The 14,065-nt window shown below is 32.6% G+C and overlaps 1 protein-coding gene across 1 annotated transcript; it reads left to right on the top strand.

Annotated features, from left to right (window-relative positions):
* The first annotated feature begins 5,836 nt into the window (after nt 1-5,836).
* Nucleotides 5,837-9,558, top strand: LOC125418543 (protein SIEVE ELEMENT OCCLUSION B). Its single transcript, XM_048462121.2, has 7 exons — nt 5,837-6,401; nt 6,539-6,643; nt 6,820-7,274; nt 7,388-7,488; nt 7,641-7,783; nt 7,921-8,409; nt 8,745-9,558. Exons 1-7 carry the CDS (start codon nt 5,943-5,945, stop codon nt 9,375-9,377), a joined length of 2,385 nt encoding a protein of 794 aa, XP_048318078.1. The 5' UTR covers nt 5,837-5,942; the 3' UTR covers nt 9,378-9,558.
* Nucleotides 9,559-14,065: the final 4,507 nt, after the last annotated feature.

Below are 14,065 nucleotides of genomic sequence, written 5' to 3'. Positions count from 1 at the left end.
TCTGATGGGTGGCGAGCTAGCTCTCGCTCTCTCGATCCCGCAACCAATGGTATTAAAGGTGGTGGTGAGGTTTGTTGAAGCAAGGATTGTTGGATGACTAAGGCAAGATTCTCGATCTGCTGCTCCACACCTCGGATGGCTACCAAAATGGCCTTCGTACCCTGGTCTTCTCCATTGGTACGGTTGCTCTCTTCATTGGAATTGGCCATAATAGGATTTCTAACGATCTCCAAGCTCTGATACCAATTTGATGTAGGAGCTTTCAATTAAACAAGTAAAATGAATTTACCATACACAAACAACCAGCAAAGGAAGCTGCTAGAAACTCAGCTTGGTCACCAAGCTACTTCATATGTTGAAGAAGATAAAAATTGTCTATCCCGAAAGGTGGCAAATTGTTACATATATAAACCTAAAATAAAAATGGTACATTTTGAACAATTATTCTAGAAATATCAAAATGGTTTGTTTTTTGTTTAGGTCACATAAGCCTTGGCATATGCAAGCTAACAGCCATAAGATTTAAATTAGGTTTCATTTGTCTAGTACTGTAGCACTTTGTTCTCCCCTATTTTAACATCTGTTACTGTTCATGATAAAACTGCTACTGCTTTGAGCTTTTTGTTGGTGTTGCTGGTGCTGCTGTGTTGTTCCTGGTGCTCTGTTGCTGCTTTGAGCTTGTTGTTGCTGCTGCTGGTGCTGCCGAGCTTGCTGTTGCTGCTGCTAAGCTTGTTGTGTTGTTGCTGAGCTACTACTGCCGAGCTACTGTGTTGCTGCCGAGCTGCTGTGTTGCTGAGCTATGTTGCTGTGTTGCTGCCGAGCTACTGTGTTGCCGAGCTATGTTGTTGTGTTACTACTCCTCCGTCACATAGCCTTGAAAGAGTTGTTTTAGGCGTGTAAAACTAAATCGTAGAATATTCTAATGTCCACCACCCTAAAAGAACACTAACAGATTTTTTCTTTCTGACTTGTTGTAGATATTATTGTATGATTATAAATGTTATGCAAAATGTCTTATTTGTGAGAAAAGTTTTAGTTTCTTATCTACATGTCAATATTTGGATTCATCAATTTATCTGTTAAATTTTGGATACTTAAAATTATGTGACATAGTCCATTTCTAATAATGAGATTTTAGATAATATGAGTTGGTATCTAAAAGTTCATAAGTTGGGATTTGTACAATTGTCCAAATGTCCAAAATCCATTTCTCTTTCATTCCTTATCAATATGCTACGCCTAGGTAGGTTAGAATTATATCTATGTGAATAGGTTAGAATTATAGCTGCTTAGGTGTTTTTTTTTTTTTTAATATTGTGCTTACTATAAGGGTTGTTTTGGTCAAAGCAATTGTGGGTCTTTCGCGTTCTTCTCCAGCTTATTCAGCCCTCAACTCATTAAACATCCTTATTGATTGTAGCACCGCTAATCTAGCCACCTCCCTTGGCTAAAAAGGCTTCAAAACCCAGCCACAAGGCTTTCTCAGTTCATACAAACCTAGATGATTAGAGAGCCTTCATCCCACTTGCTGATTTTTATATTTACCAAGTTTTGGTCACCATAGCTAGATGAGAGACTGAACTTCCCACGAAGTATTCTAAAGAGATTCATTTCTATTTCAGTCTAGGTTTTTCTTGAGTTCTTTAGAATATTTTAGTATTTTTTATTTTTATTTTTCATGAAGAGTGTAGAACCTTAAGCCTCAAGGATTCCACTCCTTTGTAATTAGAGGAGATTGAGAAAAAAAAAATCATCTAGAAAGATGACGGATGTCACATATATGTGCTATCTTTTGGATGGCTTCTCTCTTGACCTCCAAGCAAGGTAATTGTGATTTACTTGTTTGTTCTGCCCTTTGAGTTATATGATTTCAACTCTTTCATTTCTGGATTTTTGGACAGATTATCGCAATTCTTTTTTTCTATAAAAAAAAGGTATTTCCCCGTACAAAATGTGTTTCTCTTGCTTTCTAAGTTGTGTGCTCCTAGATTTTGGCATAGCAATTTCTACTTTTTCATCTTTATTAGCTTCTTGAATTTTTTGGTATTTATTTCTTTGCGTTTTGTCCTGAATGTAAAATCTTTGTATTTTGATAATTTCTTTGATTTTTGTCAATAAGCATGGAGTAGGGGAAGGCAGAGAAGGATCCTGGAAGGTTTGATGTTTAACTTATTAAAAGTAAGCACAGTTTTATTAAATAGTTAATTGAGGAACAGAAAATGTTCTTACTATACAAGAAGAGTTGACAAATATTAGGTGGTTGACTATAATGCTTATGATGCAGATTTGAAAACTTTTCTTATACATGTGGTGGCATTGTAAGGGAAGCCAGAACCTTTAATCCAATTATGAGATGGAATGTTTAATTTTGATGGATTTGAAAGTTTTGTATAAAATATCGTTTGAGTGGTTTTAATATGATAAAAAATTTATAGAGAAAAACTGTGAAAAATAACTATTTACAATTGTTAAATTATAAAAATCATGTAGATCCGATGGTTGTACATATTGTCTCTTATAGTTCTTTTCCATATCATTTCTGACTATCATATGTTAATATTTATTGCTTATAAGTTTTAATTAGATTAATTTATTATTATCTTAATAATAGTCAATTGGACTTCAGTATATCTTAAATAATGGAGCATATTGCAGAGATGTCAAAAGTCAATTAGACTTCAGTTTTAATTTTATTGGACCAATATACCCCTTTTGAATGGCCTACATAAAAATAGATAGAACTGAAATAACTCAACACTTTTGTCTCCGCCGTGTTTTATTATTGGATCGCTATATTTGCATTTCTCGGTTCTGAAATATTTAAAGGAAATTGCTAAAAATTTTATATTTGAAGTGCTTATAAAATTTTCAAAATAATATGGAAAGTGATATAAATTGTGTTTTCTATATCAAATATATTGCACAGACTAATTCGAGTGTCCGATCGAATTACTAAAGCTTAAATTGGGGTGGAAAAATCAGTATCAACATAGTGGTTAAAAACAATATAAAAATATTGAAAAAAAAAAAAAAAAGGGAGAAAGAGAGACCTTGTGCCCCTTTTGACGGAATCAAGAAATGCTCAATACCTTACTTTTCATCTTTCATGATTCTTTAATATTTCAATTTTGGAAGGTTTAGCTTACAGATACACCTAGTAATGTGTCGAGTTTGTATGTGATATATTGTATCGTATTAATGTCAAAATTTATTGCAAACATAATTTGTTAAGCTTTTGTAACAAAATATAAAAACTAAACTTATTCTTAACTAATCATATAACCTGTTAAAATCCTGTGTAAACTGTTAATAATCCATTTAACTTGTTAAATTCAATTATAAAATTTTATTTTTCAAATAAGATAAAAAAATAATTATATACAATATTAAAACGAGAATAATCAATACATAATTATATTTAATTTGATGGTTAATAGAATAAAAATAATTATATTTATAACATTAAATATTAAATAGACAAATTAAAATATCACATATAAAAAATATTTAATATTGAATAATATCATCAAATATAAATATAAAAAAAAAATTTAATGTGTTAAATAGATTGTTATCATGTTTTAGTCAACAAATGAATCTTAATCTACTGGTAGTGGTTATCAAATCCAAATACTAATTATATCGGATTCATCTCATGTTTTCTTGTTGTGCAAAAATTTTAAAGGTTATGAGAAAAGTATCTGTGGTTGCACATTGCGGATGTTGGCTTTGGGCCCAAATTTGATGAAACATTTTATTGTATTTTATTTTTTTGAGACAAGAATAAAGTTTGTGGGCCTCAAGGTTCAAGCTAAGGCCAAGAGTAAGAATGGTGGGGCCTAATGTAGCCAGCTGTCGCCAATCAGATTTCTTCTTTTTAGAATGCAAGAAAACTTTTTCCTGTAGGATTCTCTCAGGCTTTTTCCATTTGCTTCGACTATCAGATTTTACCTTTGATTTTAGCGGTTGGGCAAAGAGGGTATATGTTGGGCCAATTTTGTTTCATGCTCTTGGAAATTCTTAAATAAAGGACGAAACGCAGAACCAGCTACAAATCGTTTTTATTTATTTACTTATTATTATTATTATTATTTTACGAATACAAATCGCCAATTATTTGCTTCTAATCGTTAGCTCACTGGAAGCTTTCCAAGTTAAGTCTGTAGGGGGAAATGGCTTTTGCCACTCCATCTATCCATTAGAGACATCCTTTTTGTTATTCGACAATTAGAATATGAAATCAGTAATGCATGCTTTTTTTTTTTTTTTTTTTTTGGCCTTCTTTTCTTTTCTTTGTTTGCTAAAATTAGATACCAACTATGTTGACTACAATAGGAATAATTAGGACTTCTTTAAGGTTTTTTCTCTTTTTTTCCTCTGTCTCTCTCTTTATATACAATATATTTCTTTTGCCCTAAAATAGAAATATCAAGTAAATTTACCAAGATATATATATCAATTGTCTATGTTAATATTTAATATACATTAATTTGGTGATTAATTTGATATGCCTAGAATAATCCATCATATATAGAGAATTGTCATTCTCCAAACTACCTCCAAAATTTATAATTTGTGATATGTAAGGTAGCAAGTCATATGATTGAGACTTCAAATAATGATTTAAATTAACTATATCGTTGAGGATATGACAACCTTAGTATGTGTTGCATTATATATTTCTTATTGGAGAATAATTTTCCATAAATACAAAAATAAATACATATATATATATACACACACACACACATGATTTTTAGAATTTTGATAATCATCTACATTGTGCTAAATTATTTCCACCCCCCCCCCCCCCAAAAAAAAAAAAAAAAAGGAAAGAAAAAATTGTAGAAAGAAGAGCGGTGAGCCATGAATGATGATGTGATAGGTAGACTGAGACACAACGTATCATGTGAGTATCAAAGCAAAGCACATTTGGGTAAAAATTACCTTGCTTGCTGAGAGAGGTTCCGGAAGTTCTGCAACAACACCATGGAGAAGGCAATTGATATGTACCCTAAAAATCCTTTTCCTTTTTCAGTAAACACATCATAATAATAATAATACTAATAATAATAATAATAATAATAATAATAATAAATGAAGCTGATCCATCGTTAATGGCAAATGGATATATGATATTATTTTTACTTTATTGAAGGGTGCTAAATTAAGTTTAAAGACGAGTGGGTTAAGATAAAGAAGGACTATAATTGACAACTGATAATTAATGAATAGTGATATTATTTGATTGATTCATATATAACATATATATCTTCTTTATTGTGAGTCACAAAACATATTCCTAAATGCGTGGATTTTTTTTTTTTTAAGATTTAATTTGGGACCAAATAAAATAGATTAAGTTGATAAGTAAATAAATGAATAAAAACTATAATCAAAGTTAATTAATGATCAATCAAATCCCAATGAAATAAAACCTAAGATGGTTAAAAAGCAAATAGATATCATGAAAACGTGGGTCACGAGAGGAGTTTCTTTGTTTTTTGTTTTTTTTTTAAATGGCGAATTAAGTGTATGGTCTAAGCTTTAGTAAAAGCAAATATAATATTATTATTATTTTGATTAAGAAGGGAAAGAACGAAAAAGTAAAATAATTATTACAGGACAAAGAATAAAAGCAAACTCAATATCCAAAAGATTTAAAGATTTTATTTTACTTTATGTCCAAAACCCAAATGGAAGCAAGGTATAGCCAAAGCATGCATATGCATGCATGCATTCATGCAGTTATTGTACCAATGTCAGTCCCTTTATTCCCAATCTCCATCAAACTCCACTATATAAACCACTCATAACCAAACCAAAATGCAAACCAACACACTCTCCAATCTCTCTCTCTCTCTCTCTCTCTCTCTCTCTCTCTCTCTTTCTAGTTTCCTCATTTCTCTCTATCTGTCCCCGCAAAACCCCTAATCCAAGATATGGCCATTGTACCTCAGAAGGCGGCACAGCAATTCAGAGGAGACAACGTGGCTCCTCGCAGTGGTATCGTCGGTGACAACGTCGCTTCTTATGGTCTCACTGACAACCCGATGGCTCCTCGTGTTCTCGGAGGAGACAGCCGAGTCAGCGGTCGGCCATATGGGACCACCGACGACAGTTTTGCTGCTCGTGTGCTTGGCGACACCCGCCACGGTGGCCAGCAACAGAGTCGTTTCCCCGACAACACCTTGGCTGCTCGTGTACGCGGAACAGGAGGAGACAGACGTGGACTGCAACAGGGTCGTTCATATGGAGCTTCAGATGAGAACGTGTTGACAAACCAGATTCTCGAAACTCACGACACCGACAGTCGCTTGTTCGCTGTGAAACCTGTTCTGAATATCATTGAGGTCATTTTCCACCGCGCCACTGCTGATGTCCCCGGAAGCAACACTCAGGTATTGAAAAAAAAGAAAACAAAAACAAAAACTAATTAATTATTAGATTATTCAGAATTTTATTAAATAGTTATTGTTGAGGAATTAATAATAATGAATGAATATGAATTAATTTTGATTGATGGTATGTATAACAGATATCCCTGTTAACTGTGGATCCTGCGGATGAGAAGGCACTCCATGCTGGCCTTCAAGATATGCTCGAACTTCCAACCAGAATCATCAGTGCTATTGGCTGCGAAGTAACTAATTATAATTTATTTTCCATTTTCATTTCTATTACGTCTGCTACAAATTAATTTATAGCTTTTTGAAAACAATGGTTTGTGTTTTAACATTATTAATTAACAATTTTAATTATAATTACCTACCTCGTTGATGTTTTTGAATTTATTTTATTTTATTTTAATTAATACAGGTATTTTGCAAGTCAATGGAATCTGGAGACGTTCACAACTCAACAATGGATATACTCCGACTGGTGAGGCACTACAATTGGGATGCCAAAGCAGTGCTAGCGGTTGCAGCTTTCGCCGTGAGCTACGGTGAATTCCGGCTCGTTGCTAACCTTTACCCTACCAACCCACTGGCCAAAGCAGTTGCACTCCTTAAGCAGTTGCCAGAGATTTTGGAGCTTACGTCGGGAAGTTTGCAACCAAAACTTGAGGCACTTTTCACTCTGGTCAGGGCCAAGGTGGACGTCACAAAAATTATCGTCGAGTTCTTCGAGATCCAACACGATCAGTACTTTTCCCCTGAAGCACCTGAAACTATTGGCTTCCTTACTCTTATCCCTACTGCTGTTTACTGGGTTATTAGGAGCACTGTGGTTTCAGCTTCACAAATTCTTGGTCTCACTGGCTTGGGACATGAGTATGTTTAATTGCATCCCTTCAATATTATAAATCCTTAATTCCTTGTAATTAACATCTTTCCATATTTTTGTTTTTGAATATTAATTCGGATTTTGTTGTCTGCTTGAGCAGGTACATATCGGAGGCTTGGGAACTATCATCATTGGCTCATAAGCTAAAAACCATTCATAACCACCTTTTGGAACAACTTAACAGCTGCTACAGATCCATCGGTGAGTCCTAGATAGCGACGATCAATTCATATTATATATGTTGAGTCTATGCCTAATTGCATGTAATTCATGAGATATTTTAAGCGACAATAAACAGCAGTGGATGAAAACTACTGATCATTATAAGTGTGATCGATGTGTATTCAATGCAGAGAAGAAGAGAGATGAAGACGCATTCAAGGCAATTTCAGCCATTTTGGAATCATCCCACCTGGACAACTCTAAGCCACTGAGGGTTTTATTTTATGCCAAGGATGATCAGCCAGCTCTATTTGATGGCCACATCAAGAGAAGGGTTTGCCAAATAAATATATATACATATATATATATATAAATTAATCACATTAATTTTTGGTTTTTTTTTTTTTTTTAAAAAAAAGTAATATATTAATATTAATAGTGAATAATATGCTCGATTAACGGATCTAACAGGTGGGCATTGAAGAACTAAGAAGGAAAGTTGTGGTTCTGTTCATTACTGGTCTAGACATACCCCAAGAAGACTACACTATCATGCAACAGATGTACCAAGAAAAGAGGGCGTTCCCATTGAAGAACGAATCTCAGTTCGAGATGGTTTGGGTCCCAATTGAGGAAAGCTGGACCCAACACATGTTGGACCGGTTTGAGAGGTTGAAAGAAGAAATGGACTGGTTCTCTGTGTACCACCCAAGCGTGGTGTCTCCGGTGGTTGCCAGATACATCAGGCACCCAGAGAAATGGAGGTTCAGCAAGAAACCCATCTTCGTTGTGTTGGACACCCAGGGTAAAGTGGTCCACAAGAATGCCATGCACATGATGTGTATCTGGGGAAGCGTAGCTTATCCATTCTCTGAAACTAAGGAGAAATTGCTCTGGGAAGAAGAAACCTGGAGGATGGACCTCCTCGCTGATGCCATTGACCCACGCCTGACCGGCTGGGTATGTTTAATTCCTTTTTTTTTTTTTTTTCCTTTCTCTCTATCTCTCTCTCTCTATATATATATATATATATGTTTATATTATTTATACAAATATGCCATGATGGATAAAAATTAATTGCGCACTTCTTATGTCTAATTCTAAAACACCTGCTATAACTAGAATAGACGTCCTTATACATCGTAGCAAATATATATATATATGGATTTATATGATAATTTTCTACTGCATGTGTTATGTTTCACGTATTAATTACCAATGTGTGCATGCAATATATATATATATATATAAATATTTGAAATTGAAAATCTTGGTACGTATGTACGCTTTCTTAGATCCAAGGTGGAAGATATGTATGCCTGTTCGGAGGAGAAGATATAGAGTGGATCCGCAAGTTCACAAGGTCAATAAGAGAGGCAGCAAGGGAATCCAACATTCAACTGGAGCTGCTTTACGTGGGGAAGACCAAACCAAAGGAAAGGATCATAAACGACATCAACGCCGTCATCGAAGCCGAGAAGCTGGCAACCACCATGGAATGGAGCTACATCTGGTACTTCTGGCTGAGGATCGAAAGCATGTGGTACTCAAAGGGACAACTTCTAGCAGGGAAAAACGAGGTTGCCAAGAACGACCCCATAATGCTGGGAATAATTGGTCTGCTGAGCTTTGGTTCGGGGACACAAGGATGGGCCTTGATCAGCAGAGGCTCGCTGGAAATGACAAAGGGTACTGGAGAGCACATGCACACCGCGATGGTGGAGCATGGAAAATGGAAGCCGAGAGAGAATGAGATTGGTTTCGTTCCAGCACTGGATGAGCACCTCAAAGATCTTCATATCCGAGTCCCACACCACTGCACCAGTCTCATATTGCCTGCCGTCGGAGCTATGCCGGAAACTGTTGCTTGCGCCGAATGCGGTCGCCTGATGGAGAGGTTCACCATGTTCCGCTGCTGCGCCGATTGAGATCTTTAAAGCAGTCTATAAACTACATATATGCATATGCATATGGGGAATTCTATATATGATAAGGGAATGAGATCTTTGGTGTTTTTTATGAAAAAATTCCTACTACTACGTCTTACTTTTATCATCTATGTTAAAAACAGTTGATTTTAATAAATGTTCAACAGTTGTTTTTTGGTCATATATATATATATATATATTCCTATTTCTGTCCGTAAGTATTATATACGTGTGAATTATATACATTTTTTCTTTTTTTTTCTTTTTTTTTAATGAAGGCGTGTCCAGGCCATGAATATGCACACCTCAATTAGTCTCTCCGTGGATATTTTAAAGGTGCACTCCGCATATCGAACTATGGTTGATAAAGAAAGGGAGCACCTTAATTCTGTTGCCAACTGGACTAACTCTTGTTAGTACCATATACGTATTTTTAACAAATTGGAGGTCTTTCACCTTTCTTCTTTAAGATGGCGAGAACAAATCCCCCACTCATAATCAAAGTGGTCTTGTGCAATCTCATGCGTCTGTCTCGTATTAAATTTTAACTATGGCATTTCATACATTAAAACTAAAACTGGCCAAAAAAAAAAAAAAATATTTGGTAAATATGACAAAAATCAATTGGACTTCAGTTTTGATTGTATTGGACCAAATTACCCTTTTCGAGTGCCATATGCCAAATAAAAATAGATAAGTCGAAATTACTATGCCTCTGCCGTACGTGTTATATTGTAGAGTCGTTATATTTGCATTTCTCGATTCTCCAAAGACAAGTATCACATATTTCAAGATTTTTAAATTTGAAGTTCTTATAAAATTTTCAAAATAACATACTAACTTTCCAACAATATAAGGCGTGCCACTTTAGACCTAAAAATATGCGTCAAAGCGTGCAACTTTATACCTCCACTTAAAACAAATCTGTAACAGTTCAAAAAAAAACAAAAAAAAAAATATGTAAGAAAAAATATGCTCCTGATTTCACCATAGCGGCTTGCTCGAAACCATAATAACCTATTTTTATTCAATCGTCGATATTAAAGGAAACAATTCAATGCAATATACTTTAGGAAACATTAAAATTATTAAAAACTTTTTGAAAATTTCAAAATTAAGGATTTGAACGTGTATCATTTTCAACACGAATCCTAATTGAAAAAAAATATGTTCCAATTGAAGCAAATTAATCAAACTGTATTAATTATTAGAAAACAAAATAATCAACAAGGTCCAATCAACAAAGTTTAATTACCTTAATGATTAAAGGATTTTTAAAAATAAAATTTCAACTAAAAACAATAAATTTAAAAAAGTAAATTCTAATGAGAATAAACTAATTAGTCTATATTCTTGTAATTATATGTTGAGAGATGTGCGTGTTCAATGAGCAAATAAAGTTTTAATATATAGACAATGAGCTTTTCCATAATGTGGGACTTTTCACTTTGCCTTTATTTTTGTGATTTTTCAAAGCTTTTTACTTCTAAACCATGTGGGACTATGCATTTTTCTCAAATATCTAACCATTTTTTATCCAAAAATTAAAATAATATTTGAATAAACAAATATTAAATTAAAAAATTCCAAATTAAATAATGGTCAAACACATACTAAATGATATCAATTGTTTTTCTAAAATACTGCTATTCTACCAAATTTTTTACACATACTAATTTGAGTGTCCAGTCCTATTATGAAAGCTTAAATTGAGGTGGAGAAATCAGTATCAACATAAACAATATCACAAAATATTTATTTAAAAAAATGAAAAGAGAGAAAGAGAGAAAAAGACCTTTGGCCACTTTTGACGCAATCATGAAATGTTCAATGCCTTAGTTTTCATTCGTTGGAAAATTTTAAATTTAAATTAATGAATTGTTCATTTTTGAATGGAAATTGTAAAAGTGCTTTTCCACAAGTTAGAAGTTGCATTGTTTAATAGATTGTTACCTTTAGAATATATCTATTCACAATTAGTGTTACCTTTTGGAAATGTATCATTTTATTATTTAAAAGTACTTTTATATTTAATAAGGTATCTTTGTATAAGTAAATATATCTTTTCATTGTATATCTTTTTAAACTCTATAAATAAATTTCTATTTAGTTGTAATTCAATCCAATGTATACATCCACAACATTAGAGAATATAATTGTTGCATATATTATGAGAGAGTTCAAGTCAAATTTGGTTAAAGCATTTCCAAATATAATATTCATTAGTTCTGTCTTTTTAAAAAACTTTTACCATATCAGATAGATAGATATATAGTCTTTTAAAAAAATATTCTCTAATAATGATGTGCAAAAGATTTAAGGTGACAACAAAAAACAATAAATGCTGTCTAACAGACATTCTACTTGTAGAAGATCTGTTAGATTGAATGAGTCATATATTCAACATATTCTCTCTCCTCTCTTCTCTCTCCTCATCAATTCATAATTTTTTTCTCTCTTCATATACAAATTCATTCTATTTTAAATTTTAAATAAGATGTTACTTAAGTTTTAACACCTTCCAAATCTCTTGACACATAAGTTCCAATGGAGAAAATCATTGGAGATGCTTTTAGCTGATTGATAAACTCACATCCATATCAGCTTCCGTATCAACATATAGCAGCAGTTGCACATCAGAGTGATCGTGTGTCCTATTGTGATAAGGATCCTAAACATATATCAACACACTTATCTTTAGTGGTTGTAGATAATAGGACTTCTTATGATACTCAACATATCAGCTATACTAAAGATAAAATTTGTAGTGATAACTGTTAGTTAGATAAAATTAGTAGTGATAACGGTTAGTTGCTTTTGTGCTTCTCTAATATATCAGATATAGATGTTTCCTGTGTATCAAATTCACATAAATAGTGTCTGTAAAGTGTGTAAATGTACAGAACATTGTTTTGCCAATCTTAACGTTTGCACTCTTGTTGAACCTACACTATCCATTCAATATTTTCATCAAAGAGTTATTTCTCTCAAACTAGATTCTTTTAATTATCTAATTTAAATATCGGTGAAGAAGAGGAGAAGATGAAACAAATAAAAAGTAGATCATATAGAATACCTTTCTCCTGTTCTTTTCTCTTTCTTTTTATTTTTTCTTTTCTTTTCCTTTCTTTTCTTTTCTTTTTTTCCCCTTTTCTCTGGTTTCTTCTTTTTCTTTCTCTCGGGTTTGCAAGTTCCTTTCTTTTTCTTTTTGTTTCTCTCCTTTTTTTTAATAATAAAAGAATTTTCTTTTGAAAAGGATTTTACATACTAAATAAAATTTATCTAGATTTATCCGGATACAACGATAACCGCCTCACGACTTCTCATAGCTTCAAACGTGGGGAAGGTAATTTACAACCACATCACCACCTTTTTTTTATTATTATTATTATTATTTTTTCTTTTAGCCCAACTTGAATAAAATTTAGTCATTCAGTGTTTATAAATTATTTGATATAATTTGGTTGACACAAACTAATTTTCCTGACATCATCTTTCTTGATTCTTTAAATATTTTGAGTTTGGAGGGCATGGCCTAAGGGGAAAAGTAATCGTGGTCAGATATTGAGGGTTTTTTTTTTTTTTTTTCTGTTTTTATGAAAATTGAGGATGTTGATTTTGGGCTCAATTATACTGAAACTTTTTTTTTTTTTTTTTGGTGGGGCAAGAGTAAAGTTCGTGGGCCAAAAGAAATGTGGGGCCTAACGTAGGCAGCTGTGGCGAATAAGATTTCTTCAACAGTACAAGAAAACTTTTTTCCTGTAGGATTCTCTCAGGCTTTTTCCTTTTGCTTCCTCTATCGGATTTTACCCTTTTTTTTTTTTTTCTTTGGTAATATATTAGATTTTACCTCTGTTCATTGGCTGGCCAAAGAGCGTATATGTTGGGTCATTTTGTTTTATCCTTTCGGAATTTTTTAATAAAAGCCAAAAAGCAGGACTATCTTTTAATCATTAGCTCATTCGAAGGTTGAGATTCAACAAAAATGAAAGTTTTCCTAGTTAGGTCTATAGGGGAAAATGGCTCCACTAGAGTAGAGACACTTTTTGTTATTCGACAATTAGAATATGACAGTAGCAATTTATGCTCTATTTTTTTCTTCCTTTGCTACAATTAGATACCAAGTACTTGTATGTTGACTAGAATGGAAATGATTAAGACTTCTTTTAAGTTTTATATTTACATATATACATATATATATATATATATATATTATAGAGCACTTTTTGTTATTCGACAATTAGAATATGACAGTAGCAATTTATGCTCTATTTTTTTCTTCCTTTGCTACAATTAGATACCAAGTACTTGTATGTTGACTAGAATGGAAATGATTAAGACTTCTTTTAAGTTTTATATTTACATATATACATATATATATATATATATTATAGAGTTTTTTAACGATGAGGACGCACCTAAAACCAATGCTTTTTGGATAAAAATGTCAATTCCGCACTATAGAATATTCTATATTTATATATATAATACTTCTATTCTACTAAATATTTTCATATATGATTAATATTAAAAGTACCTAATAAATCTACGAATATATGTATAAAGTATCATGTTTCAATATTTTATTGGTTAATATATTCATATAACTTACTTATGGATAAGTAAATCTTTAAAAAAATAAATGTAACTAAACATAAACCTATCGAATATTAATGCATCTTGTAAAT

The sequence above is a fragment of the Ziziphus jujuba genome, chromosome 12, assembly GCF_031755915.1.
Source record: "Ziziphus jujuba cultivar Dongzao chromosome 12, ASM3175591v1".
Lineage (NCBI taxonomy): Eukaryota > Viridiplantae > Streptophyta > Magnoliopsida > Rosales > Rhamnaceae > Ziziphus > Ziziphus jujuba.
Note: the sequence above shows the minus strand (reverse complement) of the source record. Positions and strands in the feature narration are given on the sequence as shown.

Bases quoted from the DNA above. Each gene is read 5' to 3' on its own strand.
- LOC125418543 (XM_048462121.2), top strand. From the start codon at position 5,943: ATGGCCATTGTACCTCAGAAGGCGGCACAGCAATTCAGAGGAGACAAC. The intron at 7,275-7,387 runs GTATGTTTAATT...CTGCTTGAGCAG, and splicing joins CTCACTGGCTTGGGACATGA to GTACATATCGGAGGCTTGGG. The intron at 7,784-7,920 runs GTTTGCCAAATA...CGGATCTAACAG, and splicing joins ATGGCCACATCAAGAGAAGG to GTGGGCATTGAAGAACTAAG.